General features: G+C 35.8%; 1 protein-coding gene across 3 annotated transcripts in view; it reads right to left on the bottom strand.

The window, feature by feature from the left end:
* NUDCD1 (NudC domain containing 1) overlaps nucleotides 1-17,390 on the bottom strand; it is an 81,949-nt gene that overhangs the window by 48,405 nt on the left and 16,154 nt on the right. For 2 of the 3 annotated variants that reach the window (XM_011961083.1, XM_011961084.1), the window contains exons 3-5: nucleotides 7,753-7,938; nucleotides 4,826-5,006; nucleotides 1,223-1,405 (exon numbers count right to left, since the gene is read on the bottom strand). In XM_011961083.1, the coding sequence (XP_011816473.1) occupies nucleotides 1,223-1,405; nucleotides 4,826-5,006; nucleotides 7,753-7,938 (550 nt within the window). Of the gene's footprint in view, nucleotides 1-1,222; nucleotides 1,406-4,825; nucleotides 5,007-7,752; nucleotides 7,939-14,060; nucleotides 14,153-17,390 lie in introns of all 3 variants that reach the window. The other variant, XM_011961085.1, reaches the window with a different exon arrangement.

The raw sequence follows: 17,390 nt of genomic DNA, 5'->3' as shown, positions 1-17,390 counted from the left end.
ATTTGTATTCAAAGGTGCATATATTTATAAACTCTGTGGAAAATATTTTTCAATTATACACTACATTAATATTTTCAAATATTTTTCAAATAATTCATTTTTTAAGGCATCCAAAAATAGTAAATCTAGGTTGCTCTGCTTATGGAGTAGCCATTCTTTTATTTCCTTACTTTCTTAATCAACATGCTTTCACTTAAAAATAAAAAGGTAAAACTAATTTTTTAAAATAATTAACTTGTTTAACAAAAAAGGTAGATTCAAAGAAAAATATGTATAATTATTAAATATTGTAAAAATCTCTGTTAAGTAAAATATACTATTCTCTGGCTATGAACATCAGAAATATGAACAGTAATTATTACAGAGGAATGTTCTCTTGAATAGTTTTAAAAGAATGTCTGTTCTTTATTTACAAATATAAATTTCTTCTGAAATTTCTTGTTAGTCTTATCTTTTTTTTTTTTTTGAGACAGAGTCTCACTGTTGCCCAAGCTGGAGTGCAGTGGCACAATCTCAGCTCACGGCAACCTCTGCCTCCTGGGTTCAAGCGATTCTCCTGCCTCAGCCTCCCAAGTAGCTGGCACTACAGTTGCCTGGGACCATGCCTGAATTTTTTTTTGTGTAGTTTTAGTAGAGATGGGGTTTCATCGTATTAGCCAGAATAGTCTCGATCTCCCAACCTTGTGATCCGCCCGCCTAGGCCTCCCAAAGTGCTGGGATTACAGGCGTGAGCCACTGTGTATGGCCAGTCTTTTCATGCTAAAACATAACCTTCACTCATTCATTCAACATTGATAAAATTATGTGATTCTGCCCTCATGGAACTTACTTTCAGTTTAGTATAAAAGGTAAGAACAGGTAGGTTAGCTTAATTTATTTTTAAAAATTAGTATCTTCAATATTACACTATTAATACCATCAATACTAATAGCAAATAGACATTATTTATTTATTTGATAACTATTTATTAAGCATCTAATCAAGGAAGCTAATAAATGATTTTTTAAAAAAACATTTTGGTAATAACAAAATGATCAAATTAAACCAGTTCATTCACACTATTAGGGTGGTATACCTCATAAAAGACTTCTGGAAAATATATGAGAAAATAAAGAAAAAATTATGCATTTATCTTGCCCGTGTAGAACTATTAACTGGGAAAACAAAAGACAAATATATGTTTACGCAAATACAAACAAGCTCTTTTAAGAATAAAAATTACCTTTGATTTTCTCTGACATGTCTTCATCCATGTTTTCTTCAAGATCTTGACCAGCCTGAACAAATGTGAAAGACTTGTAGGATACAATCATTAGACCATTTCCATCGGGCTCAATAGCAGCATAATGTGGCACTGACTTTCCACGGAGAATATCACGCTTAATAATTTCATATTTTTTCTTATCTGTAAGAAAAAGTATTTTAGAACAAAACATTACAAATAAAAACTATCAAAATATTCTGATACTTAAATATTGATTTTAATTATAATTAAATACTTTTAATGTACTATTAAAAGGTATACTATTAAGAGTCTTTTCATAAGGATAAACAATTTACAACCTAATTTTCTGTAAATAAATCCCTATTTTAAAATGCTGGGTCTGGTGAAATTTCTTCATGATTGTCCTGTCCAATGTGGTAGTCACTGACCACAAGTGGCTACTTAAAATTAAGTAAAATTTAAATTCCTCAGTCACACTAGCCACATTTTAATTGCTCAGTAGCTACATATGGCTAGTAGTTACTGCAGTGAATGGTACACATATAAGACATGTCCATCTTGGAGAAATCTCTATTAGACAGCAGTGCCCCAGAACTCCAACATGACTGGCTTACTTGGAATAACAGCTTCTGTATGACCTACCTCTCCTTGACTAAAGCCTGTCTGCCTTCTCAGCAGGTATGTGATAAGCATCTTCTGAAAAGTCACAAATTGAGGACAAGGGGAAACATGCAGTGTGGACTATTTTTCTGCCTGCTCTAACTCCTGATAAGGGGCATTTTAACAATGAAATAAATTTATAGCAGAAATAATTTTTTTTACTCACTCAAGACATTTATCTATATGCTTATAATTAAACATAAATTAGTGCTACTTTTAAGATATAAACAATTAACTGTATTCCAAAAGTTTCTGACAAATTAATTTTCCTATAAAGATAGTAATTTTTTGCTTTAAAAAGTACTCAAATATTTTAGCTGACTCCATACTGTTACCTATACTGTTACTCTTCAAAGTGGGTTGTATTTGTAGGCTTCATACTGAGTAGCCAAAAATCAAAACTCAATGTCATATTTTTATGAGTTTTTACATAATAATACCATCTGTTCTAAAATATCTCATTGTTTTTACTCAAAATCCTCACCTACATTCACACATTCAATTCACACATATTTAAGGATAGGCTTGTAATTTAATGAATGAACAAAACTCCTACACTTCCCCTATAGATACATGCAGGGCCAAAAGTCCTACTTGACTTTAAAGATCCAAACACAGACATTACATATTTCTAGGGTGGCCTTTCCCAACATGCATGGGACAGAAAGGAACAGGAAGTCTAAAAAACTGGATTCCATGGTTAAATATGTGGAGAAATGCTAGGTTAAAATTAAGTGTAAATTTTTTTGTTTGTTTGAGATAGGGCCTTGCTCTGTTGCCCAAGCTAAAATGCAGTGGCACGATCACAGCTCACTGTAGCCTCAAACTCCCAGGCTCAAGCAATCCTCCCACCTCAGCATCCAGAGTAGCTGGGACTATAGGTGCACACTACTATGCCGAGCTAATGTTTTTGTAATTTTTGTACAGACAGAGCCTCACTATGTTGCCCAGACTGGTCTCAAACTCCTGGGCTCAAGTGATCCTCCTGCTTTGACCTCCCAAAGTGCTGAGATTACGGGTATGACCCACTGCATCTAGCCTAAATTTTTTTTACTCACAATTTTTAGAAACTTTAATATGCTTAATGTGTAATGGAGTTATTTTATGCCCACATTTTCAAACTTATGTGACCATAAATGTAATTTATGAAATGTTTCATTCAAAATAGTTTACAAAAACACAGTTCTGTTAATTAAAAAGAAAAAAATCATATTAGTAATAGTCTGGGAGAGAAGGAACAAGATATAAAAGAAAGATCAAGGGAACAATAAAGAGAATTAATGATTCTACAACTACAATCTTGGGAGAAAAAAGGTTAGTCTCAATGTATCTGTCCAGTTGAGGCAAAGAAATGAAGACAAAGGGGATGGAGAAGATAGAGCTGGAGCAGAGTACTGCTATGTTCTGAGGCAATTTGATGAGTTACCACAGATTGAGAAAAAGATGTTACAGAAGCAAGTGTCTTGGAGAAAGGAGGAGGAATATGCATGACAGTGTCTCCTGTAAGATTTTGAATTATGTACCTTAAAAAAATGAAGGTTTCCATTATCTAAAGCAGGGGTTCTGCAAACTAGGACCCTTGAGTCAAAGCTGAATCTAGGTCTATTTTTGTATGGCCTGTGAGCTAAGCATGAATTTTATATTTTTAAATTGTTAAAATGGTAATATTTAAAGAATATGTAAATATATGTCAAAAAAACATAAAATTCAAATTTCAATGTCCGTAAAGTATGACTGGAACACAGCTATACTCATTCATTTATATATTGTCTATGGCTGCTTTGGCACTGTGTCAGCATATTCAGATAGCTGTGACATAGATCTTATGGTTACCAACTGGGACTTCAAAAAAGTTTTCTAATATCTAATTTAAAGTTTAAAGTTACTGTGTTCCTCCAGAGATAAAACTACAACACCAAAAAGAACTAATAAATTATATTGAATATTTCAAAGAACAAATCTAGGAGACTTATTCAGTTTATTTATATATTATTTTGAGATATCTATTAGATAGATAGATAGATAGATAGATAGACAGACAGACATACAGTTGTTTGTTTTAGAATAAAAGGCAAAACCCTCTTAGGAAACAACTGCTAATGTCTTTATTGAATTACAAACTAGTAGCTGTGGTAAAGAAATATTTGCCTATAGTGATGAGTGATAATTTATATTAACTTACTCATAAATGATTCAGCTAATAAAAACTACTGAGAAAAAGAGCATAGAGTCATTATGGAAACAAGCACTCTCAGTACTCAACTACAATTAAAAAGAAAACACTCGATGAGTCAGTAGGAACTAAGCAAAGGCAAAGAGCTTTCTTAATACCACTAAAGAAATCCTAATTAATTCATGAGATTGTAATTTTTAATGTCAAGTTAGAAGCTTGACAGACAGCTTCAAACAGACCAAGGTTCAGGACTATTCTAAACATGGGAGCACAGTAACAGTTTTCTTAAATGTAGAAACAAATAATGAAGTTCAATTAGATTTAAAAGAAATCATACTTGTAATTTAACGAAATAAAGACATTCATTTCCAAGTAAGTATTTATATTTATTTACATTTAAATTATACTATAATTTATTAACTTACATTTAGTTTTAGGTATAAATTTTTGTGTATCACACATATATATGCATATATTTTTGTATATATTAAAAATATACCTGTTAAATTATTCAAACCTTATATAACAATGTCTTCTTTTATATAAAAGGCATAATTGGCTGTGGAAGCACACTGCATTTTTTTTTTCTATAAAATATACCTGAGGAAAACACTACCTATACATATTCATTCCACCAGTGGTGGCAGGTGCCAGAATTGTAACACAATGCCCAAGAAAAAGCAAACAGCATTTACAGGGAGAGTTTTGCGTTTCAAAATCTACTAAATAATGGCAACCAGTAGAGAGAGATTCAGATTTTGTTTTACCTTTATTTTTCTTACTGATAGTGACCCACTCCAGAGAAACATAGAAACCACTTCCTTTCATATCCAATTCCTCTTTCTCTATTCGAAGAAGTAGGGTAGCTATAGAATGTTCTTCAGCATTTAGCAATGAGATACTGTGAATTATGATAAAAGGATCCCCAAGTTCTTCATTAAACATAATCTACAAAACAAAATTAGACACACAAAAATGTGTACATAATTACATGAACACAGCATAGAGGGAATACATAAGATTCTGGTGATTCAATAGTTACTTTGGATACTATTTATTACAAGAAATTTAAAAACAGAAAGGCCTTTACATAAAGACTACGAGTTTAGATAATGTTCCCTGAGGACAGAACTTTTAAGAAAATATTTATTTGTGTAAGAAAAAAACTGATCATTTGTCTTGGCTACCTTGCTTCCTCTCAGTTTCCAGATACTGTATATGAGTGTGCCTGTTTGTTTATTCTCTAGAAGTTTACAAAGGCAAGAGTCAAAAACATTGAAGAATAAATCACCAAAACATGTTTTTTCTCAAAAAAAAAAAAAAAAAGCCTATTAGCATTTAAGAATAAGCTAATAAACTCTATTTAAAATATAATCCTAAAGTGTTTTTTGAAAAGCAAAAAAGCATCATATAAAAACACACAAAATCTTATCAAATTCTTTCTTATACCACAAACAGAAGATCTCAACTACTATTATATTTTTAAGGGTAAATACAAAATAAAGAACATTTTAAGGCTGCCTCCTAAACAAGATTTCCAAATAAAATATGGACAGATGAGAAAAAGCCTAACTGAAAAAAAGGTTGCTTTAAAAAACAAAAACAAAAACAAAAAACCCTGTACCTGGAATCCCCACATATCTACTCCTACTTGAAAACTTACAAAGAAAAGTGTGCTTTAATGTCATCAACTTCCCTATGTATTTGAACATCTGCCAAAATCATTCAAGTAGTGGGCCTTCAGAATCCGTTCTTAAGATTTCCATAAACTGAAAAAGCAAAAACTTAAAAAAAAAAATCCTTAAATACTCAAAACAGAGATGACAGATGAAGGCAGGTTTTTATTGGTTGATTGGATTTTGCTTTTGTTTGGGGAACAGTGGAACAAGTAGCTAGTTTATTGTTTCTTTTTTTCTTTCTAGTATGAGTGAAAGGAACTGGAATGAAACCAAAAGAGTAGATGGCATACTTTTAAAAATTGTTAGGCTGATGTTTCTAGTTTTCTGAACAAGCCCAGCATCTACATTGTGATACCGCAGATACACAGCGCTTCCATAGTATTAGAGGCAACACATTTGGAAAGCAAGCTGTCTCCTTTAATTTCTCTTTTTAAACTTCAGTAATCGCCACCACCACCCTTGGCCCCCTTACCCTTTACCATGCTCCATAATCACTTCCACTTTTAGCTTCTTCTCTTTTACACTAATTACCCTAAAGTTCTAAAACCCTCCTAAATTGTTTCTTAAAAGTGACCAATATAACACAGTATCCCTCCCACCTCCACTAATGCCCAAGTCTCCTCCCTCTCCTACCAGTACTTAGTCAAAATTATTATCAGCTGAAAACATCTCCTAAGGGAGCTTATTTCATTAGGGCAGTATACAGTAAAGAAGCCACAGGTATATTTAAGTTTTTAATTTATTTAAAAGATATTATTGAAGGCCTAATATATGCCAAGGGGATATACAAAACAAAACCAAAAGTATAAGTTCATATGAAATAATGTGTGGTATTATTTTTAAGATGAAAGTGAGCCAAGTAGGTTTGTCTTATTCAAAATCTACAGAATCCATACAGCTCAATACCATATAAATTCCCACTCTATCTCTCCTGTCCATTATTCTCAAAATACCTTCCAACTGTTTCAGGTAGCTGTGCTACATACCACATTATTTCTGTTTCTCAGAAAAATTAAAGTTGTTACTAAAGGCCAAAACAGAAATTGTCACAGTATCCAATGAATATTTGAAACTGTGAATGCAACAGGCTCTTGTAAATAGGCTACTGCTGTTCTGGTTATTTACTGTGTATTTTGAACATACTATAATTTGGTAGTATAACCTTTAGTATAACTTAGTAAGGTAGGTAAACTATTTGGTTCTAAGACCTCCCTGTTTTTTTTCAAGTAATTAAAGCCTGGTCTTTGCAGGCATCTATTGGTCAGATGAAATTATTTTGTAAGATATAAATATATTAAGCTGCATCTCTTTACCCAGAACTAAAGGCTACCTGCTGAGATTCAGACAGCAGCAATATTACAATACATTTATTAGCATAACTCAAAGGAGCTGAAGCAGTAAACTAAATCTTCTGATTATCTGCTTGGCATCATTTTCTTCTACTTTCAAAAACTGTAGTTCTAGAGAAATTAATTCCTTATTTATTACTATTAAAACCCCAACCTACCCTTTAGATTTATATCTAACTTTTTAAATTAAAGTAAAAATGTTGTCTTGGAAATTGGCATGTAACTATGTATTTATATCATGTATTTTTCTAAATAGAGAATATTCTGGTAATTTGACCACTATTTGACCAATGTAAACATCCCAGCAAATCTAACATAATGGTAGAGGAGAAAAACATCCTAACATAAGCTTTTGGTCAGCTCTTCTTCAAAAAGGAAGAGGCAATGTCAACGCTTAGTGAAGTACTCTACGCATATAAAATATCTGCTGAAAAATGAATGCAATTCTTGACAACTGCACTGACTCCAGATCAAAACAGGAATGGTTAATGTAACAGCTTGTGAAAAATATACATTTTATAATTTAGTTAAAAAGAGATCCAAAACATTATATATCAAACAACAGATCACATGTAAACCATCCTTGAAAAGTGTCATTTTAAAATAAGTCGGGTGTAATTTACATACACTTTCTGGACTTTGCATAAGTCTCAAACAAACCCTCACCTCCCATTTTTCAGAAGCGCTATTTCCACGTTCACCTGTTCCAATGACATACAATCTTCCAGTTCCATCTGACAAGGTAACCCAGGTAGAAGATGTGAAATGGATAGATGCACAAAGACGGTTGTCACATGCTGTCAAATCTGTAGGAAGTCGAAACACCTCTCGTGGTTTGCCTAAGGCAGTGTCCTAAAAAGAAGACCAAACATTATACATTAATCTCTTCCTCTTCACTGATCCACACACACACAAATAAATACCTGCAGTGTGGTGGTTTCTCTCCTTTTTAAGAGTTGGAGTCTAATTCCTTTTCCTTTCAGTGTGAGCTGTCCTACTGATTCACTTTTAACAAAAATACATAGATGTGACAGATGGTATGTGACTTCAAGAACTAGGTCATAAAAGACTACATTTTCTACCTCCCTCTCTCTCTTGGATCACACATTCTGAGGGAGGCTAGCTACCATGCTATGAATACGCTTAAGGTAGCCCCACAGACAGGCCCATATGGGGAGGAAATGACGGCTCTTGCCAACAATCAGCATTCCACGAGTTAATCATTTCGAAAATGTATGTTTTAGCCCTAGTCAAGGCTTCGGATGACTGCAGCCCTGACTATCATTTTGGCTATAAACTCATGAAAAAATCATGAGCCAGACCACCCACCTGAACTGTTACTCCCTGATTTCTGACCATAGAAACTGATATGATAAGTGGTTATTGTTTCAAGTCACTAAGTTTTGAAGTTGTCGTATAATGACAGAAAACTAATACAATGCAGTAATCTAGTTTTCATTCTCTTTATTTTAGAGTTAAAGATCAGTATTTTTAACTTACTAGTTAGAAATACCACATCATGTTCAAAAGAGACAACAGTCTGCAGTATGAAAACACTACATTTAGCCTACTACGAATCTAGGTTTTTGTTAACAAATTTTAATTGGGTCTATGTACTTATAATGTAAAGCTATGATTGCTGCTAGGGTTTGAATGTTGTATCCTCCCCAAAAGCTGAGTTAAAACCTAATCACCAAAGTGATGTTACTAGAACTTAGGGCCTCTAGTCATTAGGGCTCCACACTGGTGACTGGGAATAAGTAACCTTAGAGAAGGGACCGAAAGAGGGAGTTTGTCTCTTTTTCCCCCTCTGCCTTCTGTCATGTGAGGGCATATTATGCCTCCTTTCTGGAGAATGCAATGTTCAAGGCAACATCTTGGAAGCAGAGACTGAACCCTTACCAGATACCAAACCTGCCAGTACCTGGATCTTGGAATTCTCAGCTTCCAGAACTCAGAGAAATAAATTTCTGTTCTTTATAAATTACCAATTCTCAGGTATTTTGTTACAGCAGCACAAATGGACTACAACAGTTACATCATTAAAATGTTTCACAAGAGAATACATTTTTAAAGGTCTATAATTCAGAAAATAAACTTCCTCTCATATACCAAACTGCACTCAAATTCAACCATTTGTTTTTGTTGCTGAACTCTACAAGTTTTTCTATAGGAGAAAAGTAATCCTTTATATCCATATTTCATTCCCTGCTCCTAGAACTTAGACCTATATATAATATTTAAATAAACTGTATACAATGTCCTTACTAGCCACAAAATTTTTGGTGACTCATTTTTTCTTTCTAAAGCACCTAATTTAGCTTTCTCCAAAACACCACCTTTCCTTCCTTTCATATTTTACTGCTTTACATAAATTAAATTAATACACAATGGCAAGCAGAGTTCACAATAAGTTTGTAGAATGATCAAATCTGAGTATCAGTGATCTAAAACCACAAGCAAGAAACAGAATCATACCAGTATAGTACTAAGTAGCCTATTAGTAGTAAACATTAAGCTTACTGTGGTCTTCCATCAGTATGTTTTAGAGAGAGAATAGAGACTATCAATTAACCCATTCAGTATGTTAAGTGGAGGTCAATTAAGATAAATTTTACTGTAGGTCACACCATTTAGAGGATGATGTGGTATTTCCAGTTAGTGGAAAAAAAAAAGAAAAGAGACTAGTCCACAAATGCTACCGGGACACCAGAGAACTTCTGGGAAAAATTAAACTTATTCTCTCCCTCATACCATAAACGAAAATACTCCATATTCCAGTAGATCAAGTGTCTAAATGTGGTAAAGGAAAAGGAAAATAATACTGTTTTTATAATCTCAGGATGGAAAAAGTCTTTCTACACGTAAATAAAAGGCATGTAGAAGAAAGGGAGATAAATATAACTCAGGGCTAATACGTATAACACAAAAAGAGCCCTTAAAACTTAACAAGAAACGTATGATTATTTAAAATGTTCAGGGGGATGGGCAGATCATGACAGACAGGAGGCAGGACTAGATTACAGCTCCAACTCTGATGGACAGAGCAGCCTGTGGAGCCTCGCATCATCATGTTTTACTCCAGAATGACTGCAGGAATAAATCAGGAAAGCCGAGAGAACCCACAGACCCTCTGAAGGAAGTGGATTGCTCCTGCAGGACCCAGGAGACACCCCAAATACTGTTAGTACCCAAACTGTGGAAGTGGGAAACAGAGATCCCTCAAACACACACCCCCACTATGGAACCTGAAGGTCTAGGTTACGGGAGAAAATTCTGACCCTACCTGGAACTGAGTCAACTGAGAGAGCCGAGCAAAATACAGGAGTAGAGAAAGCAGCAGGGAAAGCCCTGTAAGCTTGCTGGGTTCCCTAATAAACCATTTCTGCCTGTCCTCACAGGGGTCCTTCGGGAGGGCGGCCAGAGGCACTGGGGAAAGGCCACAGGGAAAAGGAATCGCCAGCTGAATTTTGTAACATTTTGAACTGATGGAGAAGTCTCCTGGAAAAGTCTGCTTCCCAGAATTCAGGGAAGGGTGTGAATCTGGTGGGCAGACTCCACAGGCGGGTGAAGAAGGAAAGCCGTATTTGCTTTAGCAGCTGGGAAACGGGTAGCCTGGAGCAAGTTCTCAGCCCTGCTTGCCCACTGCCTGGAAACAGACTTGGTATTGTTGGCAGGGGCATGGTGGGAGTGAGGCCCCTCGGATTGCATGGGAGTTTGGTGAGGCCTGTGACGGCCTGCTTTCCCCCACTTCCCTGACAATCTGCATGATTCAGCAGAGGCAGCCATAATCTTCCTAGGAGCATAACTCCAATGACCTGGAAACCTCACCCCCTTTCCCCACTGGACACGCCCAAGAAGAGCCTGAGCTTAGACACACCTAGCCCTGCCCCCACCCAATGGTCCTTCCCTACCTTGGGAACTCTAGACAAAAGGCATATACTCTTGGGAGTTCTACAGTCCCCATCCACTGTTTGTTCCTCCCCATACTACCACAGCTGATGCTCTCTGGAAAGTACCACCTCCTGACAGGGAGTCAACCAGCAAAAATAGTGCATTAAATAACCAAACCTAAGAACTCTCCGAGTCCATTTCACCCTGCTGACACCTCCAGGTGCTGGTATCCATGGCTGAGAGACCCACAAATGGTACACAAAACAGGACTACGTGCAGACAACCCCAGTACCAGCCTGGAGCGTGGTAGACTTGCTGGGTGGCTAGAGCCATAAGAGAGATAACCATCACTCCAGCTCAGCTCTCAGGAGGACACATCCATAGGAAAAGGGGGCGACTACTACATCAAGGGAACACCCCATGGGACAAAAGAATCTGACAACAGCCTTGAGCCCTTGACTTTCCTTCTGATAGAGGCTACCAAAAGGAGAAGGAACCAGAAAATCAAGTCTGGTAATATGACAAAACAAGGTTCTTTAACACCCTCCGAAAATCACAGTAGGTCACCAGCAATGAATCCAAACCCAGAAGAAATCCCTGATTTACCTGAAAAAGAATTCAGGAGGTCAGTTATTAAGCTAATCAGGGAGGCACCAGAGAAAGGCAAAGCCCAGCGTAAGGAAATAAAAAAAAAGATACAGGAAGTGAAAGGGGAAATATTGGATGAAATAGCATAAATAAAAAACAACCAAAACTTTAGGAAACAATGGACACACTTATAGAAATCCAAAATGCTCTAGAAAGTCTCAGCTATAGAATCAAACAAGTAGAAGAAATTAATTCAGAGCTCAAAGACAAGCTCTTTGAATTAACCCAATCCAACAAGGACAAAGGAAAAATAATAAGAAAATATGAACAACGCCTCCAAGAAGTCTAGGATTATGTTAAATGACCAAACCTAAGAATAATCGGCATTCCTGTGAAAGAAGAGAAATCTGAAAGTCAGGTAAACATATTTGGGGGAATAATCAAGAAAAACTTCCCCGGCCTTGCTAGATACCTAGACATCCAAAAACAAGAAGCACAAAGAATATTTGGGAAATTCACTGCAAAAAGATCATTGCCTAGGCACATTGTCTTCAAGCTATCTAAAGCTAAGATGAAGGAAAGAATCTTAAGAGCTGTGAGACAAAAGAACCAAGTAACCTATAAAGAACAACCTGTCAGATTAACAGATTTGTCAGCAGAAGCCCTACAAGCTAGAAAGCATTAGCGCATTATCTTCAGTCTTCTCAAACAAAACAATTAACAGGCAAGAATTGTGTATCCAGCGAAACAAAGCTTCGTATGTGAAGGAAAGATACAGTCTTTTTCAGACAAACAAATGCTGAGAGAATTCACCACTACCAAGCCACTGTCAGGCCTCTGAGCCCAAGCTAAGCCATCATATCCCCTATGACCTGCACGTATACATCCAGATGGCCTGAAGCAACTGAAGATCCACAAAAGAAGTGAAAACAGTCTTAACTGATGACATTCCACCATTGTTATTTGTTCCTGCCCCACCCTAACTGATATTCTCCCTGGCCCTTAAGAAGGTACTTTGTAATATTCTCCCCCGCCCTTAAGAAGGTACTTTGTAATATTCTCTCTGCCCTTAAGAATGTACTTCCTATGCCTATCCCAAACCTGTAAGAACTAATGATAATCCCACCACCCTTTGCTGACTCCTTTTTCGGACTCAGCCCGCCTGCACCCAGGTGAAATAAACAGCTTTGTTGCTCACACAAAGCCTGTTTGGTGGTCTTTTTACAGAGATGCGCGTGACATTTGGTGCCGAAGACCCAGGACAGGAGGACTCCTTTGGGAGACCAGTCCCCTGTCCTCGCCCTCACTCTGTGAGGAGATCCACCTACGACCTCGGGTTCCCAGACCAATCAGCCCAAGGAGTATCTCACCAATTTCAAATCGGGTAAGCGGTCTTTTCACTCTCTTCTCCAGTCTCTCTTGCTACCCGTCAATGTCCCTCTTTTGCTACCCTTCAATCTCCCTGTCCTTCCAATTCCAGCTCTTTTTCCTCTCTAGTAGAGAAAAAGGAGACACATTTTATCCATGGACCCAAAACTCTGGCGCCGGTCACAGACTCAGGAAGACAGCCTTCCCTTGGCGTTTAATCACTGCGGGACGCCTGCCTAATTACTCACCCACACTCCATTGGTGTCTGATCACTGTGGGGACACCTGCCTTGGTCTTGGTGGCAATTAAGACTTATTAAGATACCCATTACATAAACAACCAGTTTCCTGACAGTATTCAATCCAGAATAAAGCCTCACTTTCTTTAACCCTTCCTCCAAAATCACCCAACAGAGAAGACCAACCTTATAAAAGCATCCTGTTTCTAAATCCTTTTACTGAACAGTCTGTGGTTCCCATGGTATGTGTTCTCCCTTACTGCAAAAGTAACAAATCCAACTCATTCAACCACAGATGCTTGCCTGGTATCTTTGTCTGGAGAGCATTGGCAGGAATGGTTAACTATGGAACAGCCACCCTACAGAATACCAAGTAACTGTTAAACATACTGAGGCGGATTAATAATACTGACATAAAAAGATCTCCTAGATACCGATTTTTTTTTTTAAGATGCAGAATACATACAATATGAATCCATATATGCCAAAACAAACATTATGATACGACAGCACAAAATATAGACAGACACATGCTGACCCATTAAGAACGTTTACCATTAGGAAAATAAGACTGAAGTGTAGTGGTTGGGGAGATCAGGAGTATGAGAAAATTTTCCCTTTCTGCTTCAAATACATTACTTTTTTAAGACCAAGCAACTCGTGGGCAATAGACATAATTTTAAAGGTATTAGTAACATAAAATGGGATGCTTTCCTCAAAACAGTTATTTCAAAGTAAAGGTTTCTAGTTGTCTCTACCACATGCCCCACATTGCATTTAATCTAATAAACCATTACTGGGAAGAATGTTGAGATAAACTTGTTAAATTACTATTCTTCATTTCATACATAATTATGAGCATTTTAAGCCATTTTCTTTAAAATACGTGGTTATACATGACGGAGGTTGCTAGAAGTCTAATTATCAACCAGATAAATGGGTACAATATCCAACAGAATGATTAAGATACTTGAGTATCTAAATGTGAAAATTAAATTAAAACACAAAAGGAAACACATAGTGGCTCTCTTACCTGCATTAATGACAGTTAAAGTAAAAGCAACCTAAATGTTTGATTGTTTAGATCTAATTTTTCAAAGTACAGTTTAATTTTAACTGGACTATAAGCAATAAAATACCTTTTTCTGTAAATCCTAAAATACAGCATTTACTTATATCTGAATAACCTCTATTGACAATTTCACTACATGCCCTCATAACAACACTTTATAGGCTTACATCTATAATGTCCAGGTCTCACATAATCATTTTCTTTTTCCTCACAAAAAGTTAATGTAACTACGTTCAAGGGCTAACACTGAAAATCATTCTAAGGCAACATTTCACAGCTGATGCAGGATTAAAATTTCACTGATGAACGGAATACTTACTGAATCACTATAATATACAAGAATTGTATTAAATAAGTGCTTCGACTTTTTAACATGTCATGTATTTATCACCAAACTCTATGAAGTTAAAATTATTAACCACACTTAGAAGAGAGGCTCAAAAAGAATAAATAATTTGTCTGGAGCTCCACTGCTAGAAAATGACAGGGCCAAGATTAAAATCCTGATAAACCCTACTCCAAAAGTTGGTTTTCTTTCCCCTACTCCACATTTGCTTGAGAATAAACCACTTCTCAAGATTTTCTAAATAAATTAATACTTCAGCTCTCAATGCAATTTCTAGTATACCCATCCACAACCCCCCAAACCAACCTTGAATGTAACTACTATATTCAGTTTTTCTTCAGGCCTCTACACAGCATTTTTAATGCAGATCCCTGAGTCAATATAGATGTAAAATAAAAATTATAATGCCCATATATTATACATATTATATATTATATATTATATATGGGCATTACAATTTTTACAAATTATAATATATGGGCATTTTATATATTATATATAATTATATTTATTATATAATGCCTATATATAATTATATTTATTATATAATGCCTATATATAATATATATATAATATATGGGCATTATAATTTTTTACTGTTTACAGTAAACATGTAATACATTAACTATATTTATTTAAAAAATCTTTAAACAGATTTTGGGGCCCTCTTAGTTGCAGCTACAAGTAGAGAATCTTTGAACTAACAAAGTATTTTTCTAATAAATATAGATTCATAGAAAGGGCTACTCAAGTTTAAAGAAAGCAAGTGGGGATACCATTTACTAGTATTATTAGATACCATTTACTAGTATTATGAGACAATGACATTTAAAACTTTCCCCTTTTAAAAGGAAGTGATCTTTTTCTGGAGAAAGTCTTTTCATTATTAATAACCATTAACTTTATTTGGAAGAAAGAATATAAAAAGTTCCTTTTTCCTTTTCTCTTTTTTTGTATTAAATGCACAATTCTAAGAATTGACCCCACTCTTTATTATTATTTCTTCTTTAATCAGGTATTGCAGCTCAGAAAATGTTACTCCGAAATAATGGCACTTCAACATGAAGCAGCCTCAAGGTCTTTCTGGCCTCCCCTCCCCTCCTGTCTCTCCCAAGCACAGGATGAAGTTATTCTCTGAAGTTCTTTCATTTACCTATAAACTGGACCTGCCAAAGAGAAACACAATTGCTTTCCCTGAAATTTCATTAACCAGAGAAGATTAAAACTTCTATCACAGAGGAAGAGGCTGAAAATTAAACACCCCACCTACAGCTCAGATGAACTTAGTCACAAACCACTGTCTGCTCTCCATCCCATTCAATTTCCAAAGAAAAGTATTAACTAATCATCGTCTGATCATTAGGCCCATTCATTCATTTCTTCCTAAAAATCATTTGCTATCCCGCATTTCCCCCATGTCCCCTACTGATCAAGCACAAGAAGGGTATGAATAATGGTATATAAGCATCTGTACCCCACTGGGTTACAGGGTAGTCATTTTCCTGGATTCTGCCATGTATACATGTTAAAATATATTTATGTATCTTTTTCTCATATTAATCTGCCTTTTGTCAAGAGATTTTCAGCAAACCTTCTAAGAATAAAGGGGACACTTTGCCTTTGTCTCTACACAGGTAAGTAAGCGGTCCCCTAATAATTAACTCAACTGTGAAAACAAGCTGACATTTAGGACTAGAGATGAACATACTGACATACAACTGCGTTCCTCTAACAAATGGTTGTAACCTGTCACTCCAAGATGCAGCCTCACACGTCTATTCTTACAAATGAAATCCAGTAACTGCCCCTTAGACCTTTAAGTACAAATTAAAGAGGCAATATAAGATGACACTCTTTTAGTAGCAGAAACAAATTAGCTTTTCAGGTAAATAGAAAACGAATTATGACATAATTTCCTAAATATTAAGAAGCGTAACACATTACTTTAAAATGAGCCATAATATCATATAAAATAATGATACATTAAAAAACCAAATTTTAAACACTTTTTTGCTTTCCCAAGGCATTTTCTACGTTCTTAGCACACTTCCTCCCAAGGGACATTTCTCTAAAATTAACGACTGTAAACCTACAAGTTAAATTTTCTTGTAAGTAGTGTATTGTCTTTATAAACCAGTATGTAGACCTGCTGCCACCTGCTGGCTCCAGACAGTCTGAAGACCAAGCAACCCATGGTTTTCAAGTCTTGGGTCCCACAGCATTCACTTTGACTACAACAGTTCAGGTTTAACAAAGGTGGTCATTTGTACATCAGTCACAGAAAAGGAGCCTGTCTAGGATTTGTGCATGTGTGCCTTTGATGAAAACAAAAAAAAAACAAAACAATGTATTAAACAATAAAATGGATATTGGAAGAGCTGTTTTCTGCTATAAGACAATAGTCTAGTCAGTGGTCAACATTCTCTACAGGCCCGCACCTGACAGAAACTCAGAGTAGGTTGATTTCATTTGTGCTGATGAGAAAAATAGTAAGAAATAAGTGCAGTATTCTGTATCCCAGGTACAGAATTTCTTAATACCTGGTCATCCCTGGACCACAAGCAAAACCATCTGAGGTGCTTGATAAAATAATAAATTATAAAATACATACTACAAAATTACCCTAGAAACACACTTTGAATAAACCCATTACTGCACAAAAAAACTGAATAGGTGATTAAAGAACTAGCACTGAAAATGATAACAGAGGCCAGGAGCTGTTGCTCATGTCTGTAATCCTCCAGCACTTTGGGAGACCGAGGCAGGCGGATCTCTAGAGCCTAGGGGTTCAAAACTAG

Source organism: Colobus angolensis, unplaced genomic scaffold, assembly GCF_000951035.1.
Source record: "Colobus angolensis palliatus isolate OR3802 unplaced genomic scaffold, Cang.pa_1.0 Scaffold535, whole genome shotgun sequence".
In the NCBI taxonomy this organism is placed as follows: Eukaryota; Metazoa; Chordata; class Mammalia; order Primates; family Cercopithecidae; genus Colobus; species Colobus angolensis.
The sequence above is the reverse complement of the archived record's forward strand: the minus strand, read 5'-3'. Positions and strand labels throughout refer to the sequence as shown.